General features: G+C 36.8%; 1 protein-coding gene across 4 annotated transcripts in view; it reads right to left on the bottom strand.

The window, feature by feature from the left end:
* Positions 1 to 1573: 1573 nt before the first annotated feature.
* Positions 1574 to 25883, bottom strand: part of LOC117406960 (regulator of nonsense transcripts 3A-like) — a 29872-nt gene continuing 5562 nt past the window's right edge. For 2 of the 4 annotated variants that reach the window (XM_059029064.1, XM_059029066.1), the window contains exons 8-13: positions 25671 to 25816; positions 24551 to 24833; positions 22469 to 22546; positions 16949 to 19238; positions 14465 to 14516; positions 1574 to 3414 (exon numbers count right to left, since the gene is read on the bottom strand). In XM_059029064.1, the coding sequence (XP_058885047.1) occupies positions 19074 to 19238; positions 22469 to 22546; positions 24551 to 24833; positions 25671 to 25816 (672 nt within the window). In that variant the 3' untranslated portion in view covers positions 1574 to 3414; positions 14465 to 14516; positions 16949 to 19073. The remainder of the gene's footprint in view (positions 3415 to 14464; positions 14517 to 16948; positions 19239 to 22468; positions 22547 to 24550; positions 24834 to 25670; positions 25817 to 25883) is intronic. The other 2 variants (XM_059029067.1, XM_059029068.1) reach the window with 1 other exon arrangement.

The raw sequence follows: 25883 nt of genomic DNA, 5'->3' as shown, positions 1-25883 counted from the left end.
CAGAACCAAAGGAAAATGAAAAGTTAATTACAGATTAATTTGGATTGAAATGACTCATATTTGTGAGAATGATATTCAGATTCTGCACGTTACAAATTAGCTGCAAGGTCCGGAAATGGAGTATGTGATGAAGGTGAAACTTGAAAGATACCGACTTCGAATACACCGGCAATTCTCATTAAAGGGAACTCAGATTAGACTTTCTTGATACTACGGATTTTCTACATGTTCCTGGACAAATTTTGCAGTCACTTATTGTAAATTACTTCTTATAATATGAATTCATTTCACACAAATTTCCTGTTAGTGGCAATTATTTTGAACCTCCTGAGGGAAGAATATAGTTGAATAAAACTAATTATGAGTATTTTATTATTATTTGTTTATTTAGCAATAATGCCTTTGCCCAAGGCGACTTAGACTGGGGTGTGTGAACTATGCAGCAGCTGCAGTCACTTGCAACAACATCTCACCCGAAAGACGACGCACAAGGAGGTTAAGTGACTTGCTCAGGGTCACACACTGAGTCAGTGAGGGAGCTGGGATTTGAACCGAGGACCTCCTTGTTACAAGCCTGTTTCTTTAACCACTAGCCCACACAGCCCTTGTTCAAACAGCTGAGTGCAAAGGATATTGGGAAATGTATTAACTTGCATCGAGATTAGCACCTCTACTGTATTTTAGTGCGGTTTGCGGACTACAGATCCCATGATGCATTTCGAGTTACCATAGTGCTCACGCATTGACACCATTTCCATGAAGCAATGCAAAAATGTGCACTATTCTTGCAGACAAAAGTGGATGTGTTAAAAGCGGTGGATAATGCACCAGCATACAAGAAAAAGAAAGATGTTGCTGCAGATTTCAACATTCCCATGAACATGGGGTACAATAATACCGGACTATGAACAGCAAACTGCGGACACAAGTCATCAGCATTTCCGATTTGCTCAATATCTGATGTTGAGGACGCCTTGCTTTAGTGTTTTAAAAATGCCCGTGATCAGAATGGGACATGCAGGTTTCAAGTGCAGTTCATTTGCAATGTATACTTTTTAAAACTTCACTTACAACTGTATTTAATAAAATGCATGGTACTTTTACATTTATAATACTTTTCATTGTTCTGCAATTGAAATTTCAGTCATACTGTACTGGTAATACACATTTTTTTGCTGGTCCCTTGAAATTTGTATTAACACACTGACTGTAGATATAATTCATTACAGTATAATACAATCAGAATCATAGCACCTACTGTGGAAGCACGGCATTTCCCAGTAGAACTGTACAAACCGATTATTCTATTATTCTGATAAACTCTCCACAGGTGAGGGTCATTGGGGTTGGTTGGGCTAATTTACCATTCCAAGTGCAATAACTGAAGAGACAGCTGCTGGAGTGACGATTGCTGTTCTCCAGTGTCTAAGCGAAACAGCAGTCATCAAAAATCTAAGCAACTGTTTCTTCACATGTTTCATTTTAATCAACAACAATGACCCTCACCTGATTGTCAGCACCTAATTTCAGTGGAACTCAATCCGAATAATCAAATCATTATTTCATGCATCACTATTGTCCACATATTAATTTTATTGAGCACATGCAGTGTGAAATGTGAATTTAAATGTGAAAAAAAACATTGTGTAAAACATTGCATTTTTAGTAACAATTTAATTTTGATTATTTTTTTTTGATTCTCCTATTCATTCATTTTGCCATACATTTTATACCTAAGGAGCACTGGATATTTAAAAAAAAATAATAATAATAAATCATGGCATCACATGGTAAATGGTTATTTGGATTAAAATGTTCATAAATTACAAAAAAATAATAACCAAAAAGAGAATATAAAGAAATAAAAAAGTTGACAAAAATAAATAACTAAGGGGAGTGGGGTATACTGGTGTAGTATCTCTCTATCTCTATGTCACACATACACTGGATAAATATGAATTAAACATACCAGATAGCCTACATCTTACAAAAAAAGTCCCATCTGTGATGTATTCAATAGCTTGGTATTGTTGCCGGTTTCATGTTTGTAGACTTTCAGCAAAAGCTGTGGACTGTTCAAGTTGTTGTGACAAGACTATGAAACACTTTGTTGAGTCGTATATACTATATACCAGAGTCTTGATCAGTTTGAGATGGTTTCTCTGTGAACACAACACAACACAACACAACACAGGCAAAACCACAAACAAGCACCGGACCCGTGGCTCAGTAATCAAAATAAACAGACATGACCGGAAACCCTCTGGAGGTAACCGTGGTAACCTAACCGACTTCATCCTAATCATCCATTTGCTCATCACTGTCCCAGAGTTCATTGTCAGCACTCTCCCCATGCTGGGAGCTACAGTGTTTTAAATGCTTCCTAATACCTCGAAGAAAGTTCGATTCGAAAGGACAGTACGGGCATTTGTACAAACCCTGTTTGTGGTGAAGATGGATGTGATTATTAAGAAGGCTCTCCAGAAAAAAGGACTTGTCACATTCTTTGCAGGCGTAGGGTTTGGGAATATTATGTTTTCGGCTCACATGATACAGAACAAAGCCTTTCATTTTTCCTCTCCAGTTGCAGATTTTGCAGTAGTACCTTCCTACTTTGCATTTGACATACTTTGAAAGAAACACAGCTTCCTCATCCTGTGCAGCACCCTTTGATCCCTCTTGCTCGAGGTGTTTATTCGAGCTAGATGAACTGCCATTCGGAGAATAACCACGGTCGTCACAGTCTTCAAAGTCCACTGGCTGATCTTCTGAACTCCCGTGGAGCCTTTTTCTTTTAGCCGATTTCTCTTTAGGTACATCAAGACTGTTGGAATCGTTGTCACCTGATTCCTGATCATCACTCTTTATGCTATTAAGTGGCGTGAACTTGGCCGGAGTTGTGTATAGGCTATCCAGGTCTGCATCGTTCACTTTCTCACTGGAATTTTCAGCCACGTCTTCACTCGTTTCTGGCTTGTTCTTCTCTTCTTTTACAAACTCTTCCTGGATGCCACTAAGCGGTACCTTCGACTCCTCATTTTCGTTGAGCTTATTTTTTGATAGCAGAGTGTTGGGATTCCCTGAGAGGGAGTGGCTGATGATCACATGATCATACACACTGGTGTAGGTCTTGCCAGTGAAAAAGCACACCTGGCAGTGAAACAGTTTGGCACTTCTCTGATAAATTACAACCTTACCCAGCCTGCCTATATCAATTTCTTCACAGTGTTCTGGATGACATGTACCGGTATGAATTTGAAAGTTTTCATTGCTAATACATTGGTAACTACAATAGGCACACTGTAAATGCCCAGTTATATTTAGAATGTGCTTGTTAGCTTCCATTGTCTTTGATGTACTCTATAAAGACCACAGAGTAGAATGTTACAGCTCCATGGAAAAAGATGACTCTACCTGTAATGGGGGCCGGGGGGGGGGGGGGATGACACAAAGAAAGCATTAATAAAAACAAACACACACAATGACTACATTATTCTCTCACTCATTTAGCCTGTTCCTTATAGTTCAGCTGATCAGGACCTCAGCTTGATCTGTGCCCATGTCTAGACTGCCGCTATTTTCACCAGCAGGAGTCTGCTCCCTGAAGTTTACAGCTTCACCCCATGATAAAATAATTTTGTCAGACTATAACATAATGTTCGGTTTTGGTTAAAAATAAAACCACATACTGTCCAATGACCTTGCGACTTATTAATTTATTGTTTTGGACCCTGCTGAGTCTCACCGAATGTCACTGTGTGTCATTTGCATACGTCTCTTTTTTTTCCTCATCAGGAAAGTGCCAGTTCAAATTACACTTCATTGGCTGTCGATCACTGTTGATTCAGATCACACTTAGCTTTTACAAATTACATTTATCATACATAGAAAAGACTAGAGTTTGACTAGGTTAGGTTTATTTGGAGGTTTTAATCCTATCCCTACACATGTTTGAGTTGAAATATTGTTTAGTTATCTACAAAGCAAATAATACATGTGAATACTCAGAAATGAATGACATTTTACAAGACCATTAATTCTAACTGGCTGTAGTTGTAAATGAATACAGCCTTCACACACCTGTCAACTCTCATTTACTGGGTTTTTTGGAGACTCCTCCCAGACAACTCCTGGGATAGGTTTTCTCCCGTATTTTGCTCAAAACTCTACTGTTAAACCCCTTTAGATCAGCAAACCTTAATTTATGCAAAAGTCAATTTCTCACGAACATTTCAGGTAATAAAATCATGGATACCATGTTATCTACGGTGTGTGGTTACTGCAATCCCCATCTGTAACTAGCAGGGTTTAGGACCCAGGGGAGTCCTGTGGCAGGCTTGCATTCGGTCCACGAAGCAAGCTCACATACTTGACCACCTACGATGGCTTGCATGCAATAAGCCCTCCCAGTAAAAAAAAAAAAAACTGATGCAAATTTCAACCACAACATATTCTCACAATTCAAAGCAACGTTGGCAAAATGCATACTTTCTTTTTAACGGTGGGACATGGGAGCTGGAATGGTGTTTGTGGAAAGCACGAGAGATCACAAAAACACCAAAAAGCCAGTGATGCTCAGAAAACCAGAGCTTCAATAACATCTTTCGTTGCCACAGGAAAAAACGGAGATCAAGAAAGTTACATATGCAGAGATCTTTGCATGTTGTGACTAGTTCAGCACATCTGTAGTAGACATGTTCCCAGACTCACAGATTACAAAGTATTCAGCAGGAAAGTCTAAAGTCACACAAAAATAGTGAAAGATGTTTCTATTACAATTTCAGTATTAACATTGCTTTAGAAATTCAGATTGATTGACAACATGTGTTTATATATTGAATAGTGTGTTCATTTAAAATAGGAGATACAGTCAGGACTCAGTTATCCGTTACCCAGATACACGTCAGTCGTGTTTTACAGTCCTTGTATTAAAAATAAAATCCCCATTATATATATGTAACGAATTAACGCACTTACCCGTCACACGCGATTTCCGACTCCGTCACCAGTTTTTTGATACAAAGCCCATCTCTTCAGTGTTACAATTTATTTGAATATCCGTCACAGTCTGCGTTTTTTTTTTTTTTTTTTTAATTCTCTCTACTGCCAAATCAGTCTGTCTTATATTGTGCAGTTACACAGCGCTTCCTGCAGTTTCACCTGACGAAAATGCAGCCAAAACAAAGCAAACGAGACAAGTTGCGGTCATGTTTTCCCTGTGATCTTGTGTTGCTTTTGTGCATTTTCATTTGCAAGTGAACTGTGACATTAGGGCCTTACCGAGCACTATATTCTGAAATTTTGAATACTGACTTTGGATACTGTTTTAATTCTGGAAACTGTTTTTTTAATCTTTTGGTTTTGCTAAATTGCATTGCCTTTTGCACAGTTCTGTGCATGGATAACATTTAGATTTAATTTTGCTGTTAAGTTGTTAATAGGAAATTTTACATACCGGATTTAAATGTATGTACGTGTCGTCTCTTTAGTTTTGGCAAGTGATATTTTCAGAATCATATCGTTTTGAATTAAAATACTACTTCTGTTAAATATAGTACTGTACCAACAAAACCAATATATTACATCTAAATGGAAGCCTACTTATTTTAAAACAGTCCTTTCAGATATGTATTTTTGATATTGTCAGTTTTTCAGGGAACACAAAAAAGATACAAACGGGCCCACAAGAAATAATCAGATATGCGTCACACACGTTTAACCGTCACTGAAGCCAAAATGTTACAGGGTCGGATATGTGAGTGCTGACTGTAATTGACAATTTAATGTTACTGACAGCAGTATTATTGATCGGCCACATATGTGCACTGTATAAAGTAGGTGCCATAGTTTGTCCTTTGATGACGAGGTCAATGTGAATTACCAAACTCAGCCTTTAGGTTTGTTGTGTGATGAAAGTAATAACGCCAACTGTGTTTGCTTTGCTGTCGTGCAAAAACAACTACAGTGGACATGTTCACAAAGTATTGGCTGCTGCCAAATCAGCCACCGTAACCACAGTACAATAAGAACCACAGGGGTCAAGAGAGCATTTGATTGTGAAGCATCTCATGGTTGTTTTTCTGTTTGATATCTTTCCTTTTTAAAAGCAATTAGAAGGAGCACCGTATCACAGTCTATCATGCTGGAACAGTTGTATACCTTTGTCTTATGGAAGTATTCACTTCAATTCAGGCCACTAAGATTTCAGATTACAAAAGCTCCCTTATTTTGAAAACTCAATGCTGCCAGGTATGCCTTCATTGAGATTGAACTAAGACATTATTGTTCAGAACTATCTCCCATACCAAAGCCCAGACATGTACAATGTGAACAAGGGTGTGTACCAAACTTTAGGACAATAACTAAACGTGCACTGCCTCTATACAGAAGACATGAAAAAGTCAATATGGCAGCCATGTTAGGTCAACAACACATTAACGATGGATTTACTGCATTGTATATACTGTAACCCTGCAATCATGAAATCACTACCTAAAATGGTTTCTAAAAAAATAAAGCTTTGACTGAGACAAAAACTGCCCTGAACAAGTTCATTTCTCTTCTACGTCACCCACCCATCAAACTGAAAAAATAAATACAGCGGTGCAATATTGAAAACTAAATCAGGGTCTAATTTAATGATCTAAACAGTGGCAAATCGAAATACTTAACTATAATAGTCAAATACTCAAGCATGACACATTTCCAGTACCTCAGTAAGTGACCAATGACATGCAGAGTCAGACTTGTGGGTTCGCTGCTACAGCCAGTGGGGTATCAAGGGGGGGGGGGTTACTGCCATTGTGAACTCTCTTGCCCCCCCCCCAAAAAAAAAAACTGCTCCCGAATAATCAATGCATTTAAGACTCAGAGTTTCTAGTATCCGAGTACTCCATATCACCTCTACCACTGAGCTGTACTCCTAGTTCATGTTTGTATGTGCACTGTGGTATTTCGGCAGGATGTTATGACTGAGTTTGTCATATGTAATGGTTTCATGGTTTCACGGGTTATCTGAAACTACACTAAAAAGCGTCTTGTTGAAAATAACCCAATCAAAAATCCAGTCTGAGTACAGCCAAATCAAAACCTCACAGGCTTGCTCGAGTGTGAAACTGTACACAGCTTTCTAGTTTTAGAAGAGACTCACAGTGAGACGCTTGGTTCTTGTTCAATGCAAAAAAAAAAAAAAACCATGGCCACGACTGTCCGTCGTTATTTAAACTCGCCCGCTATATCCCACTGAACAAGAGTAAACCAGTTTTTTTCTCCACAGACAGACAGCTAACACGGTCCTGTTCTGTTGAAACGGCGCTGCCTCTCTCAGTCTCGTGAAACAAAGAGACACGAGCGACATACAGCAAAGGGAGGCAGAGGTGAGCTGTGTCAATCATGCAGGCTAACGGATTCTGGTAGTCTAATTTTAAAAAGAAGATCTCGAACAGTGTAAAAAGAAATAATGCCTGATAACAGTGTATTTTTCTGCGGTGATTACGTGGTCAGACATATCTGAACAGCATTATAGCGGCTCAGAACTAAGAGTTTTAGATACGGTAACCATCCAAATGATCCTGTTTGTTCTCATTAGACTACTACATATTACATATCTCGATGTTATGCAAATGCAGTTAGATTCTATGAATATACAAATATGACAACCCGTCATAAGCATATTAAATAAAACAATAATCTGATGCACTAAAAAAATGCAAGTTTACCTTCCCTTACAGTGCTTCCCCGACGATCCCGGATTGCTTAATCTCATACATCCAAAGACGTATGGTAAAACACTGATTTTTTAAAAAATGTACTTTATTATTACTGTGATTATTATATAATTAAATACAGCATAAAATGAATAGAATACACTACAGATCAGCTTGCAATGTCCTCTATCCGCCGCGGTTATTTCCCAACCAATCAGCGCTTATGATGTGGTGCGCATAACCGGAAGACTAGATTGTGCAGCAAAAGATAATTATTTTTTTCTTCAACCAATATTTTGTGGCTATGCAGTATGTCAGATTTATGCCAGGACATAGGTAGTTTTCAGATCTCACAGTTCTAATTTACTAATTACAGTACAGAACATAATCTTGCACACACAACACTACACGTATCTATCTATTATTTATTATTATTTATTTCTTAGCAGACGCCCTTATCCGGGGCGTCTTACAGTCGTAAACAAAATTACATTTCAAGAATCACAGTACAGGTATTAATTAAGAGCGAGCGAGCTATCTATCTATCTATCTATCTATCTATCTATCTATCTATCTATCGTAGTCAAAAGTTTACATATACCAATGGAAATGTATAATTTCTAGAAATTTCTCAAAAACAAATAATTATAGGAAAAATCTTTTGTAGCAAAAGTTTTGGTTTTGTGGATGAGGAAAAAAGTTTCAAGAAATAGATGCCTACAATTATTTATTTAAGCATTTTTTCTGGCAAAACTCAAAAAATGCTGATTCAAAAGTATTCATACCCTGACAAGGAAAATTAAATGAATATCTAGTTGAGGCACCTTTAGCAATAATAACCTCTTTTAAATGATTAGGATATTTGTCAACGAGCTTTTTAGCTTTAGTGATTTTAGACCATTCTTCAATGCAAAATTGTTCCAGTTCATTCAAATTCTAAGGACTTCTCTTGTGCACAGCCTTCTTCAACTCATACCAAAGATTCTCAATCGGGACTTTGACTAGGCCATTCCAGAACCTTGATTTTATTCTTTTTTTAACCATTCTGAAATAGATTTTGATGTGTGTTTTGGATCATTGTCATGTTAGAACGTCCAGTTGTGCTTTAAACCAAGTCCCAGCCCCATAGAAGGATATTACCACCTCCATGCTTGACAGTAGGTATGGTTTTCTTTTCTTGTACGCCTCACCAGACTTTCTCCAAACGTAATGACTATCAGTGGGACTAAATAGCTCGATTTTTGTTTCATCACTCCAAAAAACCTTTTGACCAGAACTCGTATCCATCATTCAAATGCCGTTTTGCAAACTTTAAGTGACCTTCACCATGAAATACTTGACCTATGGTTGAAATGAAAACCCCAGTCCCACTTGCAGCCAATTCACTTTAAATATATTTGGCAGTCAATCTTAGATTGTTATTCTTCTACTTGTTCTTGGTGAAAGAACCTTCTTTCTTCCAGACCAAGGGAGTGCTGTGACACTACCATGAGTCTTGTACTTCTTGATAATAGAAACAGCAGCTGAAATTGGGATACTCAAATGCTTGGAAATATTCTTGTATCCTTTTCCAGCTTTATGACAATAAATAATTTTCTTTAGATAGCTCTTTACTTTTTCCCATATTGACTTATTGGTAATGACAGCAATCATCCTATGCCTAACCCTTTTATACTCTCTAAGAATATTCATCTACAATCCAGCATTTTCTAGACTTTTCATGAATTAGGTTATTATCATATTATCATATTGAAATTTCTAGCACTTTGTACACAATACTATCAAAGCATCAAAGGGTATGAATACTTTTTTATTAGTATTTTTGGAGTTTCGCAAAATAAATTGCTGAAATAAATCATTGTAGACATCTATTTCTTGTAATTTTTTTGACTTCATCCACAAAAGGGCAGCAGTGTGGCGTAGTAGGGCAGCAGTGTGGCGTAGTGGTTAGGGCTCTGGACTCTTGACCGGAGGGTTGTGGGTTCAATCCCTGGTAGGGGACACTGCTGCTGTACCCTTGAGCAAGGTACTTTACCTAAATTGCGCCAGTAAAATCCCAACTGTATAAATGGGTAATTGTATGTAAAAAAAATGTGATATCTTGTAACAATTGTAAGTCGCCCTGGATAAGGGTGTCTGCTAAGAAATAAATAATAAAAGCAAAACTTTTGCTACAAAATATGTAAACTTTTGACTATAACTGTACACACACACACACACAGCAAGACTAGGGGTGGAGTTTGTATTGCCCATTTTTTCTCGCTCAAACCCATTATTTACTAAATATCCTGGTATCCCTTAATAGATAATTGTCTCCTATAAAAATATGTTGAGGATTTTAATGAGCAATCTGTCACAGAGTTGATCAAAACCCTTGAGCCTGGCAAGGTGTGGAGAATACATAAAATAAATACTGGTGTTCAGGTAGGCGCCTTCTCTAATCTGTTGTTGCAAATACCCACTGACTGTGACCACAGCACAGAGGTGTGGAAAGTGTCAGATATGGAGGCAAGTCCATATTATGTTAGAGACATTAAAATGGCCCACGGTGTGCCCAGATTAGTATATTTATGTGAGCAGACTGAGATGGACAAGTATGGGACTTTCCATAACTGTCCTGCAGAGGATTTCACAAGATTTGGTTTGAGAGTAATAAATTCCAGGAATAAACAAGCGTCTCCGAGACACCCCGATTGTAGTTGTGACAAGTGCCAACTAAGACAGGGCCCATTTAAAAAGAGAGCTTGTACAGTTTGCACCACTGGAAGATGTTGTGTTTATACTGAGGTTAGTTCAGGAGAGCCAGTGGTTAATTTCAATGGAAAGGAAATAATAAGAGCAACCTGCCTGTAAACAGCCAGTAGACTGGAGAGACACGAGAAGCATGGTATGCCTGCAGTGTAGGGAGCTTACTGAGGGAGTTGCAGTACATGCCATATTAGGTGTACATGCAATACTAGGTGCCAACCAGAGAGAGATCACCATACCTGTGATGCAAGATACTGGATGCCTGGGACCAGAACAGAAAAAAGATGGGGTCCCTCTTGACCTGAAGAGAAGAGCTTGCTTGCTTGCTGCTAAATAGTTTTTCTCATAAAGTATAGTTGCATTCTGCATTTTCTACAATTCAAAATAAACCTCTGCTTTCTGTTCACTAGCACCAATTTCTCTAAAAAAAGAGATGAGTTATAGCTGGCTTTTCTTTTAACACCTTTTTGGCAAAGCAGCAACACCTTGAATTTTTATAAACTAGGCAAGAGCTGGGGACTTTTTCTAACTAACCATTTTCTGTGAGAAATGAACTTATAACCTGTGCTGGCCATCTAGACAGTGTATTTTTATCAGTCAAAAGGTTAGGGTGCGGTTTAGTCTTGAAGCGGGTTTCTGAGGAAATAGGCTGAGGTTTATTTTTTGTGAAGGTGTTAAGTCAAGATGAAAGATAAAATGCTAAACGTATTGATTAAATGTGATAAACAAATGCATTATAATTATATTGACTTAGCATAGTATGTGCATTTTTGCTTGGACTTGCTAAATATTTTGTAGTATGAATTTAAACGTTTAGGTAAGCTTGATAGCTAGCAGACACATTGTAGCCATATGCGGCATACGCAGGGGGGTTGTGGTGATGTCATGGAAGGTGGGTAGGCAGCTGGAAAATTGGACATAAAAACGTTAATCAAACAATACCAAAGGGTTCTTTTTCTGACCTCCGATCCTCAACTGAGCTCGAGAATTTGAATCCAGCCTCTGCAGGTGAATCCTGATTTGAGACTGCCTGAAAAGCCTTTTCCTACTGGTTGACATCACTAATATCTGAATCAATTACACCTCAAAGAAGAGGGTAAGCATATATTAATTGCCTGAAATACAGATGTCCTAGAAATGAGTAGAATTAATACATGTATTGTATAGAGTGGTTTAGTTAGATTAGTATGCCTGACTGAAAGCAAACTGGTTTTAATTGATCTTTGTTTGATTGTTTCGTTAATACTTGTATGATATTTTTCAAATGTGATAAAACATTGTTAGAAACTTAAGTCTGGCATTATTGTTGCAGTAATATTCTTAATTAGGAACGGTTTTGGATAAACATTGTTAAAAACGTTGTAATATTACCATTGTTGTTCTTGTTGTTCTTAATGAGACTATTATCCTAATACAAGTATCATGTCTGTTTTTGTTTCTCATAAAGTTTAGTGGATTCAACGTGTTTATTTCACTCGGGCCCAGTGCATGAAAATGAACCACTAGGAGTACAGCTTCCTCCTTTACCTTTATAAGACTTGAACGTGACAAATCCATCTCACAGGTTCAGTGGTACCCTAAATATGATTCATTTACTAACAATCCTGAATGACTGGGTGGAGCTTTTGTTCTCTACTTTACCCAAAAAATGATTTTCCTGAGTGGTGACTGCCAGGACTGGCACAATAATCAATGCAGTGTTGTCCTGGGCATTCCTGAGCCAGAAATCTATCACTGGGGGTAAAATCAAGAGAAAATGTCATACCCAGTCATTCTGCATTGGTGGGAAGTTGATCATATTTGGGGTACCACAGCACTTGTGGGAGAAACTGTTCGTTACAATCTCTCGCTTTTCAATTCAGGGATACCAAGATATTTAGTGATAAAGTAGTCTGATTGAAATTATCTGGCAACAAAATCCCACTCTCAATTGTACTGCTTTCCTAGAACATTGCTTTTGAGATGTCTTGCTCTATGAAAGAGATGGCTGCAAGGGTGATGTCAGACCAGGAAATGAATCCAAAACAAGGCAGTACTGGCTGGTGAAACTGAGATGCAACGGCGCTCAGCTTTTTATTAAATAATAGAAACAAACAAACACATAATGGAACAGATGTAAACAAGTAGGTATATATAATACTAATAGCAACTGTTTAGTTACCAAGGTAGCTCACTTTACTCCTGTGTCGTTCTGCCTCTGACACTCTCCACCGTGCAGCCAAAGCTGCAGGTTCTTATAGTGGTGACCGAGGGATTAACTAGCTATTAATTATCTTGTTAACCCCTCGGTCACATTCTGCACAGGTTTACTAAAGATGTGTGACTGTCAGCCATAAAAATATACAAAGGACACTCCGCCACACCATTACAATATTTAGCATATTTTAAAGCGGAGACGATTATCTATTCAGAGATACCAAGGTATTTAGTAATTATGGGGTCTGAGGGAGGAAAAATGGACAATTCATTCCCCACCCCTTGTCTCTCTGTAAAGAGTAGCAGAGTGTCTAAATGGTATGAGTTTCAGGCTTAAGATTAATTCAATATGAATATAAAATACGTCATATAGCTAATGCACATATTTACTTAATTATTTTCATCAATACTAAACTAGTGTGGCAAATATGAGGTGTTACTGAACAAGAAGATGCCTATTAGGGATGTTAGTTCACCTTCACTTGTTGAGAATTGATCTATATTAGATAGACTACTAAAAGTTGCTGCATTTCACATGCCAATTTTGATAGTCGGTATAATTTCAATGCAATTGAATTATTCAGCAAAATTGTAATAATAGAAGATCTTTATTGTAATGTTAATCAATGTAAAAACTTGATCAGATTGAGGGTGATTTCTTCAGCACTGCTCCTACTGTATCTGGAGGTCTCTTTAGAGTGACAGGTATTCAGTTCAGTGCACAAACGCTATGTAATCACATTCAAGCTCCTGTTTGAAGAATCAATTCCCAAATCCAGGGTTGGGGTTTTAATCGGATTCAAGTGTACAGAGAAGCATTGATTCCTCCGAGCCCGACTGAGTTTACCATGCACATTCTGTACGTTTGTTTTCAGATTCAAAACAATAAATTACAAAACCAAAGTCAATATTAAAACTGCTGAAAAGTTACCAAGTCTTAAAGAGCTGTACACTTGTCATTATGAATATTATATATGGTGCATAACGGATTCACTGCTTTAGGCTTTATTGCAGTCAAAATGTTAGCTACCAAGTTGAAAAGTTGGAAGATATTCCTTACAGAAAAATAGTACAATTGCTATTACTATGACAGCAAAGTAAACATTTAGAAATGTCTCCACATGGACTACTTGCATTGAAGCGGGTATGTTAAGGCTATGTTAGTAATCATTAAGCATGTATCAACACCTACACTGGAAAGAAGTTGCATTTACCATGCAAATATCTATACCTAACACAAACAATGAAAGCACTGGAAAATAAAAAAGGGGGTGACAGATTTCGAATGATTGTGATGAACAATGGAGCAAAATAATAGCTATGGTTGTGTATGTACCAAACGTACAGAGCCCCTCATACAATCAACCTGCCCCAGAGGGACCACCCTGACCTGTTAACTGTCTGGAAATGTGCCTGGTGCCTGTTATGACAAATTGTGTCATAATTTGGCATAACAGCTTAACTGCGGCCAGCTAACCCAGTGACCTAAACTCTGATTATTTTTTCTGAAAAGGGTTAACATTTTAATTCTTGTCATTATCAGAACAATTTCCATGCAAGTCCCTTATCATACTTATTCTATAGCTTTCCTCATTTAATTTAACAGTTTCTGGTGGCCTGCTTAATCTGCCACCACACTATAGATTCACATGAAATATTCAGCTTTCTTTGGTGCAAATACTGTATGGCTTTAAGAGGTGTCAGGTGGGACCCTAGTACTGTACTTTCTTCACAGGGAAAGAACATACAATATCAAAGTTGTTTTGCAAGTGAGAGGTACTGTAAGTAAGTGTTTTAAAGCATTAATCACTAACCTTTAAAATTTGTGTTGAGTAAACATGGCCATTCCTCCATGCTGCATGCCTCCTATTAAAAAAAATAAAATAAAAGTAGTGAAACAATAATGTTTTCATTGATGTTTACGTCGTCATCAGGTGAACATCTACAATTCTATACAGATCTATGTATACAGCTATTGCATCACCCTGTAGAGTGAAATAATTTTGCTTCATAAAGTCAAATGAAACCTGTTGAATAATGTTACGTTAACATAATGTTACGTTATTATTATTATTATTATTATTATTATTATTATTATTATTATTATTATTATTATTATTGCCAAGGCATTTTAAGATGAAACAGTCTGTGATAGTTAATTAAAGGCTAAGGATGTCAACGGCATAGAAGAATAGACATGCTTTCTAGTGTACTGTATACATTTTCCAACAGTTACCTATAGGTTCTCCTAAACAAATGTATGTTGTACATGAAACTAGGGTCGTAGGGGATTGTTATGTAACATAGCCCCAATTACATTACAGTGCAAGCCCTTGATGGTAGCTTTGCTCTTTCTTTTTCTTTTACTTTTTCATTTGTAAGCTAGGAGAGACTGGGGACAGTTGTAACATTTTTTCTCCATTACGCACTGATGATTTGAGCTAGTTTGACCTGACTTTGATGCAAACAACTTACATGTGTCCTCTACCAATCCCCATAGTTATCCTGTTTTAAGTGCTGATATATATATGGTAAGAGGGCTTGAAGTGTAATGTGTCTGATGTTACAATTGACCCCTTGGCCAGGTTCAGTTGTAACAGGGGTGGGGGTGGGGTCAGATGTAATATTCTGTGAAGAATAATTAAATAAATAACAACACATTTAATTTAACTCAAGAATTGAATGTTTTTTTGAATAAGATAAATTTTCACATGAAGCAAATAAGTTTGTTTTTATTTAACTCAAAACTGTGTATCTTTATTGAAAAATAAAAATGTTCTCATAAGGCAATTTTTTTTGTTCTACTTTTAAAACTTTTTAACATCCCTAAAATTATAAGCCTTATCAGGCAAGAATATGTCATTCTGAGTCACAATTGTGATATATGAACATTTTGTTTCCTTCAGTGCAAGATTAATGTGCACAAATATAGTTCAGCTATGTGTTACAATTGACCCCAACCCAGGGAACCCTAGGTTCCAGTAAGAAACAACAAAACTAAGAGCAATCAATTGTGTCAATTATAAGAGATCAGGGATGAGAATGCTAAAAGCCTGGATCCATAAATGGGATAACACAGGTATAACACAGGTACATATCACAAAAAGAAAATTGGGGAAAAAATGTACGCTACTAGGTCAAAAATCGATTTTTGTAGATAAAATCTCAGGGCTTTGGCACAGACAGCTCCTCTTCCACAGACAGACAGAGACCTGAACTGAGCATGTGTGGAGTGAGTGATAGCACTCTAGCTTACTTCTGATTGGAGAAATTCAAGGTGTTACAACCGTCCCGTGTTACAACTGTCCCCAGTCTCTCCTACTGCCACCTGGCTTCTTAACATAGTATTACTAGCCAAGAAGTCTTTATTTATTTATTTATTTATTTATTTATTTATTTATTTATTTGAACTTTTTGTCTATGGATGCTTTGTTCTCATTTGCTTGTTTATGTATAAACTATGTTTTTTTTTCTTCATTTTGTACCAGCAGTGTAGTAGCGATGGGTTGTGGGAGCGTGCTGAAAGGTTGCGTTGTAGCTCGGGAAGTCTGATGATTGAAGGGGTGAGTTCAGCAATACAAAAGAAGCTGCTCATTTTCAACAGACGACATGCTCTTCTGAACCAAGCAAGGCAGCAAAGAAGGATGAGCACCAAGGCATTGAATTAGAAAAAGTCTGACTGAGATTATCTGTGAAGACAGGCTTTTAAAATGTATGGTAAACTTGAAGAAACTACCGTGTTTCATATTACACAACCACTAATAATGGTAGTGCGCTATAAATGAAGATGTCTAGACCTTGGTATGTCTGTTTGCGTTCTCATTTCCAGCTCTGTACTGGTGGGAATTGTCCAAACAAAGGGTTCTCATTAAAAAATGTCGACCCTTATACGCTGACTGTGTCAGTCTGTCTGTCAAGGTGAGCATAACTGACTTGATTTTGCACCAGTGTTCACCAAACTGGCATTCCTAGGCTTCTGTAAATGTTTCGTATTGTCTGCAATCCGATAAACTCTTGGCTTTGTACACATATTTTTTATATGTTCTTACCTTGAGCCATAGCATTACATCATCAGTTTAGCTGCATGTGCATAGAGCAGTTAGAAGTTGGTGAAGTTGTGTCTACAATAAATAGTATTGTTTATTATACAGTCACAGACTACTTCCCAAAGTAAAACATATATATTGTTTGTCAAATTTGAAACACCAAAACACCTTGCATTTATATCCGAGATACTGTCATCAACCTATCTTTTCATTGTTGAGAATACCCAACAGGACATTGATTATAATACTCACTGTAGCGGGAGCTTTTTTGGCAGTTTTCCAGTCTGTCGCATTGCGGCTGTGTCGCTTCAAGTCTGTATGGTTATGTCGCTGCGAAAGTATCTTGTCGTCCAATGAAAAATCGCATCACGTCTGGTGTGTAGCGGCCTTCAGGCTTTATGGAACACAGCTGAACAAGTCTCTAAAACCGGAGTTGAGCGTAGTTGTGTTGGACCTTAACTAGAGGGGAGTGTGTGAGGAAAAAATTAACTAGTTTCAGATTTTAGTTGTCCATTTATGAAGTATTCAGGTAAACAACAGCACAGTAATTGCAGACATCAGTGTATATTAAAATGCAGTTTTGTTTGTGTTTGATATGAGTGGCACCCAGCAAGTAAGCAAGCCAGACTGCCACTCTGAAAGTTTTTCATTTAAAATGTAAAGGTGTAGAGTGTGGTTATTGTAGGGGAACAGCAATTTCAAACATTCCAATGTGTATAAAACATACAAGTCGGCAGTTTTATGTTCCTTTTTTTAATTTTCCTTTTCAGAAAAACAATACATTCAAGCTGCAGCATATTATGAAATAAATAAGTAAGCACATTTGCATATCTACAAAGTAAATGAACAATAAGTTCAGCAGTAATACGTTTTCTAGTCAATTAGTAGCTCTCTACAGCCAAAGTATAGGGACTTTTTTGCATTGTATACATTCATTGAACCATCATTTAAATTTTAAATCTAGCGGATTTTTTTTGTTTTGTTTGTAAAATAATGTTAAACCATTTCATAAGTGCAATAACACACCTGAAGACATGGGTTGTACTGATGTTACGCCTCATGCCTCACAACACGCTACAATATATTGAAAAAGCACACTATATTGAAAAAGGAATATCCTTGTAATCTTTATGTATATACATAGGTACGTGCAAAAAATATAAATAGAATAATGCAGGGGTCAGAGTATTTTATCACACAGTAATATATGTCTCGAGTTGGTTTGGGGCTGTAATGCACAAGTGGCACAGCCAGAAATGCGTTATCAGGCCAAAACCAACAAGAGATATAATATTGTGTGATAATAATATATTCTGAACCATATCTTACCTTATATATTTTTTTGTTTCTTAAAGGAGACAAAAGTGAATAAAACATAAAACATTTCTATATGTATTGTCTGTTTTTCATCTGTTGCAAGAAATGTAGAATAAAGTGTTTTATTTATATTGTTATTATTCATAAACTGAAAAAAACTAAAAGATTTCATTTTTTTATTTTGTTATAAATATAAAATTATGTAGCAAAAAAAAAACCAATTCTTCTGCCATAGCTTAGCCTTGTTCTTAGGTAGGTTTAAGACTGCTGTCTGTGAGAGTCCTGGAGCATAACACACCCGCATCTCCTGCATAATAACCTTAAAAATACATTTAAAGGTTGCAATATTAATCTCATACTTCGTAACTGGCAGTGACTGGTAAGGAACAATGAATGAGAACTAGTTCATTGTAAATAAAAGGAAAAAAAGACTTCCACTTACAATAAAAACAATTAGTAAAAGTGAAACATGTCTCAATGCACACGTAGTACAATACATTAAAGCACTACAGCCAACAAGACAATAACTTTAAATATAGATTTTTTTTTTTAAATAGAGAACTAATTTTAACTATATATCATTTTTCATAAATATGAATAACTTAAGAGTTACAAACATATTATGTAAAAGTATTATTCTACTATCATAAACATATACCAGAAAATACATTTAATAATAACATCTTATACCAAATGATGAGGTATTTTACTTTAGGAGACAGGTGGAATAAATGTGTGGGTAGGTAAAGTGCGTCACCAGTAAACATTTCAAATTAAACTAAACACTGTATTATTTCCTAGCATTGTATAAAGTAGTTGATGCACAAAAAAGTTCTATCAGGTAGTGAAGTCTGGCACTAACTTCATAAATAACACTGAAGACTCGTCAAAACAACTTTTCCATAGGTAGCTCCATTGATCATTGCAACGTGTGTATTGTCTTTTTAACATTTTTCTCTCTATATAAAACGAATGAAATTTGAATGTGATACTCTTAGCAATGGTTACACTAAATGATGTTGAAAGAATTGTGCCTTAATACTCAGAAACTGCTGGGATGCTACTCATCCCCACTCTTCTCTGATCCAGTTCCTGTAGCAGCTTCAAACCTCCTGTCGACAATGCGATCTGGAGACTTGCTGGAGCTGTCGTAAGATTTTCCACCAGATCCCAGGCGTGTTCTACTGCGGGCTCCGGGTTGGTAGAGCTGCATTGCCGGACGGTCCTATTAGAATCAAAGTGCAAACAAAAAACAAAATATCTTTAATCCAAATGCTTTTTAGTTTTATTAGTTACTCTGTCAAGGACTTGTTTATTCATCTTGCTTATTGTATTATTAATGTTCAAATATAACGTCTTCTATATGCACAATATGCAATCAATATAAAAAAAATGGTTTGGAATGGTAAAATAAATACTGACAATGTAGAAAAAAAATGTAAATACAATGAAGGCCTATAAAAAAACTATATCTATCTATCTATCTATCTATCATCTCTGAATAACATGTGATACTTTATGTGCACATTTGGGTGTACATATGTGTGTGTGTATGTATGTGTAGATATACAGTACGAATGCTTTAGAATCCTATACATTTTTGTGATGATAAAAGACCCTTTAGTAAATATGTATTTTCTGTAATTGTTAGAAGTTAATACATTTGCTACCATAGACAGTACCATCAGCTGCCAAGATTTAGATCGGATGCCACTTTCCACAGGTGTTTTTCACTTATTTCATAGAATGTGCTGTAATGTGTTCAATTGCTCAACGGTATTGACAGCAAAAGCCTGCATAATGTGTTGCAGTTTTCAGTTTATAGTACTTTTAAAACTGTTCCAAAGAATGTCCCATCCCCATTTGAAAGTTGTTTCTGTCATTCAAATTACCTTAACATAAATATTAAAACCAGAACAAAACACAACCAACTTTTTAATAAAGATGCAAACACAGCTCAGTGCTCATCTGAAAACTCTGCTTACAATGGAATATAATACAAAGGAGTTTAAGGTAGAAATACTGGAATTAAGTAACAGCAGAGCAACAGAGCTTAAAACTACATCCAAAACATAATATTTTATATTTTGCTTTGCCATAGTCTTTTGCAAGATTAAAAATACATAGTGTATTTCAGTAGGGACAACCCCCCTTACCAAACTGAACTGAGGCTCCAGCTGTTTCCAAGATCCACATTGTAATGGTTTTACATACCACTGCAGTGCTTGTCTCTAAAACATTCTTGAACTTCTACTTAAATTCACGAATGGTCTAGGATAGTCCATGGAGGTTACTCTGAAACACTACGCAACAAACATAATTGTGCATACTGTACATGCAATGACAGCTTTACAAATAATTGAACCTTCTGAAATGCTGCACCAAAAAGAGAAACTTTAAATTCTTTAATAACATAAGAAAGATTACAAATGCGAGGAAGCTATATGGCCCGCCTAAGGTCGTCCAGTTTCTAGTAGCTGACTGAGCTTATAGACAATTTATTTTACTGACACATTTCACCCTTAAAGGAATTCTTTATACAATCTACATTTTAAGAATGTTTATTTCCTGACCTGTTTAAAATCATGTGTGTTCTCTTATCATTCCATGTTGTTGTCACAGATTAGATAATTATTTATCCTGCTTATCTATTCCGTGGTTTTCCAGCCATTTCTAAAATAATTGCTGAAGTGAAATGACCATTAGGTGTTTGGGGTTTGGTTAAACTTTTGGGGCTATTGATAACGTCTTCATAATGTGTTTGTAACGGGGCGAGATCTGTACTGGCTCTCTAGCGTATGCATGATCCTGTAGGGGAGGGGTCGGGAGCCCTGTAGGATCCGCCTGTCAATAATGGCGATGACACAGAGAGGTTGGGTGAGGGTGTGTTCTCAACCAACCCGGAGAAGAAAATAAATAAAATAATCTGTATTCACGTACCTGAATCAGGACGTGTGTAGTTTAGCGGGGAAACCCTGGGCAACCCCATATAGTATAGTAGGGGAATAACAAAGCGCAGACTGAAGACCCGAGCCGTGCGGGTAGCGACGCTGGGGGAACGCTGCAAGAGCAGCACCTTTTGTTTTGTAGTTTTGTTACAGTGTTTTATTTTCCTTTTTACTTTCGCCCTTTTGTTTGTACTATTATTTTGAGCACCTGCGTGTGCACCGCTAGTGAACGGCCAACCTTTTACCATTGCTGGTATTTGATTGTGCTCTGGAGCCAGTGCTACAGTGCCACCTTGTGGCGTAAATAAATCTATGCGCCAAGTGGCGTTTCCAACTACAGTGGTCTTGTGTCCAGTGAATTCCCACACCCTCCCACAGTGTTGTTGAGTGAACATTTGAAATCATGTTAGGTAGTATAGTGCTGTGATAGATACAGGTAGTAAACACTTTTGCAGACCAACCCTTGTATTTTTTGGTATTGATGACGATGATGGACTTTCAACACCTCCCCCAGATGGCAGTGATTCATTTATTAATTGAGAATAAATGAAATGGAAAGTCAACCCCTTTACAGCCAAACGTTTTTGTTATAGATGTCACCTCACACTGTCTTTTAGTGCAACAGAGGCAAGTCTGGCAGGTTCGCTAAGGGCTTGACTGGCTGTATACACAGTTTGCTACAGTTTAGTGATGGAATTCCATAGTTACACTGCTAAGACAGGACGCACAGCGCAAAACCGAACGCAGCCAATGGTGGCTACCCAAAGACCACTAGGGGAATCGAACATAGCTGATTGAGGCTGCAAAGGGGTTAAGCTGTACAAGTGGCAGACGATCACTAGAATCAAATCTAAACTTACCAATACCAGTACGAAAGAATGGTCTTTCATACTGCAAACTGTCTTACCTTGTGGATTCTTCAAAGCCCAGTGGGCCCAACATGTTACTGAGGAGCGTCCCTAAATGTACAGTATTTGACAATACATATTTTAATTTTGTGTTTAAGTTAATGCACAAATGATTTCACCTTCTGTAAAAAAAACAAGCTCACTAAAGGTATGTTTGTCCTGTTAGAATGAAAAAAAGAAATAATTTTAATGCATTTCACACAGGCAACCCCCTATTACAGATTGAGATAAACTAAAATCATGAGGGGTAAAAAAAAAAAAAAAAAAAAAAAAAAGCCACAGTTTTAAAATAATTTTGCACTGTATATAATAAATAGTAAGCAATGTGTTTAACACATATTGATCATGCATTTTTAGGACGTATAATAGTGTATTATATAAAACAAATGTGTATATCACCGTCATATTTCCTTTTAGAGAATCAAATTAAACACTTCCTTCAAACAAGGTGTGGATGGAACAAACTTTGCTTTCAATGTTTTTGTAAATTGTTCTTACTTTTGCTGTCAAAAATCAGGCACTACCCTGGATTGAGCCTTCTCCCAGACGTAACAACATCATCCCACCCTTGATTAGAAATCCTTGAAAGCTAGCTGTACCTTCGCTGGCAGAGCCCCTCCTATCACGTCACGACCCTCTGAATGGGAGGTCCTTTTCTCTTGATGCACTAACACAGACTGAGAAACATGTTCCTTAAATCAATTTCAGCCCAACGAAGCCCTAGCTCATTTCAAGCTAACCGAATAATCATAGTCACAGAAACTCAAGTGTACAAAAAAATAACAAATATACACTGCTGTGCAAAAGTCTTAGACATGTTGCATTTTTTCGACTCTGATGCATTATGAACATCAACAATTTAGTCAAAGCCTCCACTAGTGTTTTCTACTATTTTAACAACCTTGACTTGCATAAAGAAGGAAAAACATTGAGTAAAATAGCTTGCATCACTCGATTTTTAAGTTGTGGTATCCGAAGCATAATCAACAAGTACAGCGAAATCATCTGTAATTGACAAACCCAGGATTGGAAGACCCAAAAAGCTGTCTAACAAGGATGAGCAATACTTGAAGACAATATCCTTAAGGAATAGAAAGAAGACAAGCGTTGAATTGACAACAAAACTGGCAGAAGGCATAGGTGTCGTTGTCCATCCATCAACAGTCCAAAGCACCTTTGACCATTGTTCCATAGTCCAATTTCTGAGTTATTGTGCATATTTTAGCCTTTTAGTGTTGTTCCCCTTTCTTAACAGAGGTATTCTTACTGCAACACATCCTTTAAGTCCTGATTTCAAGAGTGACCTTCGTACTGTTGATTTGATGGACAACAACAACTGTGCCTTCTGCCAGTTCTGTTGTCAATTCAACACTTGTCTTCTTTCTATTCCTTAAGGAAATTATTTTCAAGTATTGCTCATCCTTGTTAGATAGCTTTTTGGGTCTTCCAGTCCTGGGTTTGTCAATTACAGATGATTTCGCTGTACTTGTTGATTATGCTTTGGATACCACACCTTGAAAATCAAGTGATGCGAGCTATTCACTCAATGTTTTTCCTTCTTTATGTAAGTCAAGGTTGTTATAATAGTAGAAAACACCAGTGGAGGCTTTGAGTAAATTGTTGATGCTTATAATGCATCAGAGTAGAAAAATGCAACATGTTTAAGACTTTTGTACAACAGTGTATATATATATATATATATATTTCTGTCACCTTTTTAACCATAGACTCCAAAAATATTTAATACGGCACCTAGATAAACAGACAAGCCACAGCTAGCTAGATATTAGCAACACAGTTGTCTGATAAGGACAAATGATAAATGCTGTAGAATTTTGGTATTTCCTGTAATTTATAATTTATTTATTTTTTATATTGTAAATATTTTTCATTAAACCACTCAGATTGAGTGGTATTAGAAATACATGAGGAAAAATAATAATCAATGCCCTAAAGTAAAAATGTGTTAATGTGAAATTGTAATCTTAATAATCCATGTGATTTTTGATACACTACATATCAGCACTGCGTTACACAGTACTTTACATATAAACAATAAGTTGATGGATGTCTATTCAGCAGTTTTCCAACTCTAGAACAAACTATGATGTGGTGGAGATGTTGTACCATAATTTGTTTTGGATTCTACATTATGTCCTACATATATGTTAAACAACGGACAAAAATTGATTTGAATATGGAAGATTTTTCCCTTGTGAGATACAGTAGAGAATGATCTGTAGCACTATGGTGCTGTGGAAATGCAGACTTTTCTATGTCATGAGATGCTTCTATAACATGTATCCTATATAAATGTGGCAGACATTAGGATTTCTTTCCTTTTTAAAGAAGCAGTGACACTTTATTTATCAATTGCAAAATCCATCCATCAGTTGTCTAATCAAAGTCACCACCAGGTGTCTAACCAAAATCAAACAATAACAGTGAATGTGTTTTTTTGTTCCAGTAATTTTTTGCACCCTTCCAACATCCTTTATTGTATCCTTCGTGTATGAAAAAATGGGTGAGACAATGAGAAAGAACTTACATGTACTTCTGCATATATATTAATAATAATAATTCCAAGATTTTAGTACTGCAATAAAAAAGTTGACATCACATTATTCTTTAATGTAGCTGGAAAATACAATACTGAAAGATACACAACCCAACTCACTCACCTTGTTGCGGATGCGGTCTTTTAGATCATCACCCCTGTCTTCTTTTCCCAGTTTGTCACCATCCAGACAATATGAATAACTATTATGGATGTCTTTCTTAGCCCTGTCGTGGCAGTATCCCTTCCCCCACTTGGTCTCTTCCTTTCGTCTCATGAACTTGTCAAACTCGTAGTGGTGTCTCTGTCTCTTGCGCTCATCTTCACGGCATCTCGGCCTGTCGGGGTCCTTCTCTCTTAACCTCCTCCCATGCTCTCGCTGCTCTTTGTCAATCTCTGTCTGCACTCTGGGAAGAAATGTCAATTAAGCAAACAAAATATTATTGCACACCAACATTTTGCTGGTACAGTCGGCGCCACTTAATTCAGGACACTGATAATCAGTATTTATGCTTAAATGGGACAGAACTCTGGGAGATGGTTCTTCCCAATGCTATTTATGTTGTTTTATTGGGACGTCACTTCGTTTAATTGGGATACAGTATTTTCAAATGATGAACGGAGATGGTTTTTCAGGGCTGCTGCTAAACCCAACACAGAACTCTCATGACTCATGTTTTATGACTCCAATTAGAAATAACAATGATTACATGCATGATTAAAATGCAATTATAAATTACATTTTTTTTAAGACTTTTTTTTACAGGCGATTCTTTCCTATTATACAGTACCTTGTTCAACAGGCGTGGCTGCAGAGTAAGTAATAAGCAATTTATTTTGTTTAAAACCAAAAAAATAATTGACTTGTATTTCAAATGATGCATTTAGCATTAATTCATAATGTGATTTCATTCTTTTTCTTTCATCCGTGGGGGTATAACCACCACTTTGGAATGACTCTAAATGTTGGCAATAACATACCAGTAAGTTCCTTTGTGCATGTTGTAAATCCCTCTTGTTTAATTGTGTCTGCCGTTATGTAGGATATATAAAGCAGCACCGACTGTACTTCATACATGGAGCTTGGCATTTACACTATTACACTGTATCAGTCTGTTTTTGAGTATTAACAAAACACAATTGCATTTTTATGATTTACAAAAGACTAATTGTACAGTATGTGAGAACGTGCTGGCGAGTTAGCTAATGGGGTGGGTGACTAATACAAGTACACTTTTACTTACTTCTCCTTTTGGTCTTTGGTTACAGTGTCTAACTGTTTTGATTTCATGTTTTTATCCCACTTCCCCTTTTCGATGTCTCCACAGTCTCCCTTTTCCTTCAGCTTGCCTAGATCCTGCTCATCATCCTTATAAGGCTTTTTAAGGAGCTAAAATGTAAAAACAATTTCAGTGTTTATTTTCTAAATGACCACAGAAAAAAGATAAAACATTGAG

The sequence above is a fragment of the Acipenser ruthenus genome, chromosome 8 (assembly GCF_902713425.1).
Source record: "Acipenser ruthenus chromosome 8, fAciRut3.2 maternal haplotype, whole genome shotgun sequence".
Classification (NCBI taxonomy): Eukaryota; Metazoa; Chordata; class Actinopteri; order Acipenseriformes; family Acipenseridae; genus Acipenser; species Acipenser ruthenus.
Note: the sequence above shows the minus strand (reverse complement) of the source record. Positions and strands in the feature narration are given on the sequence as shown.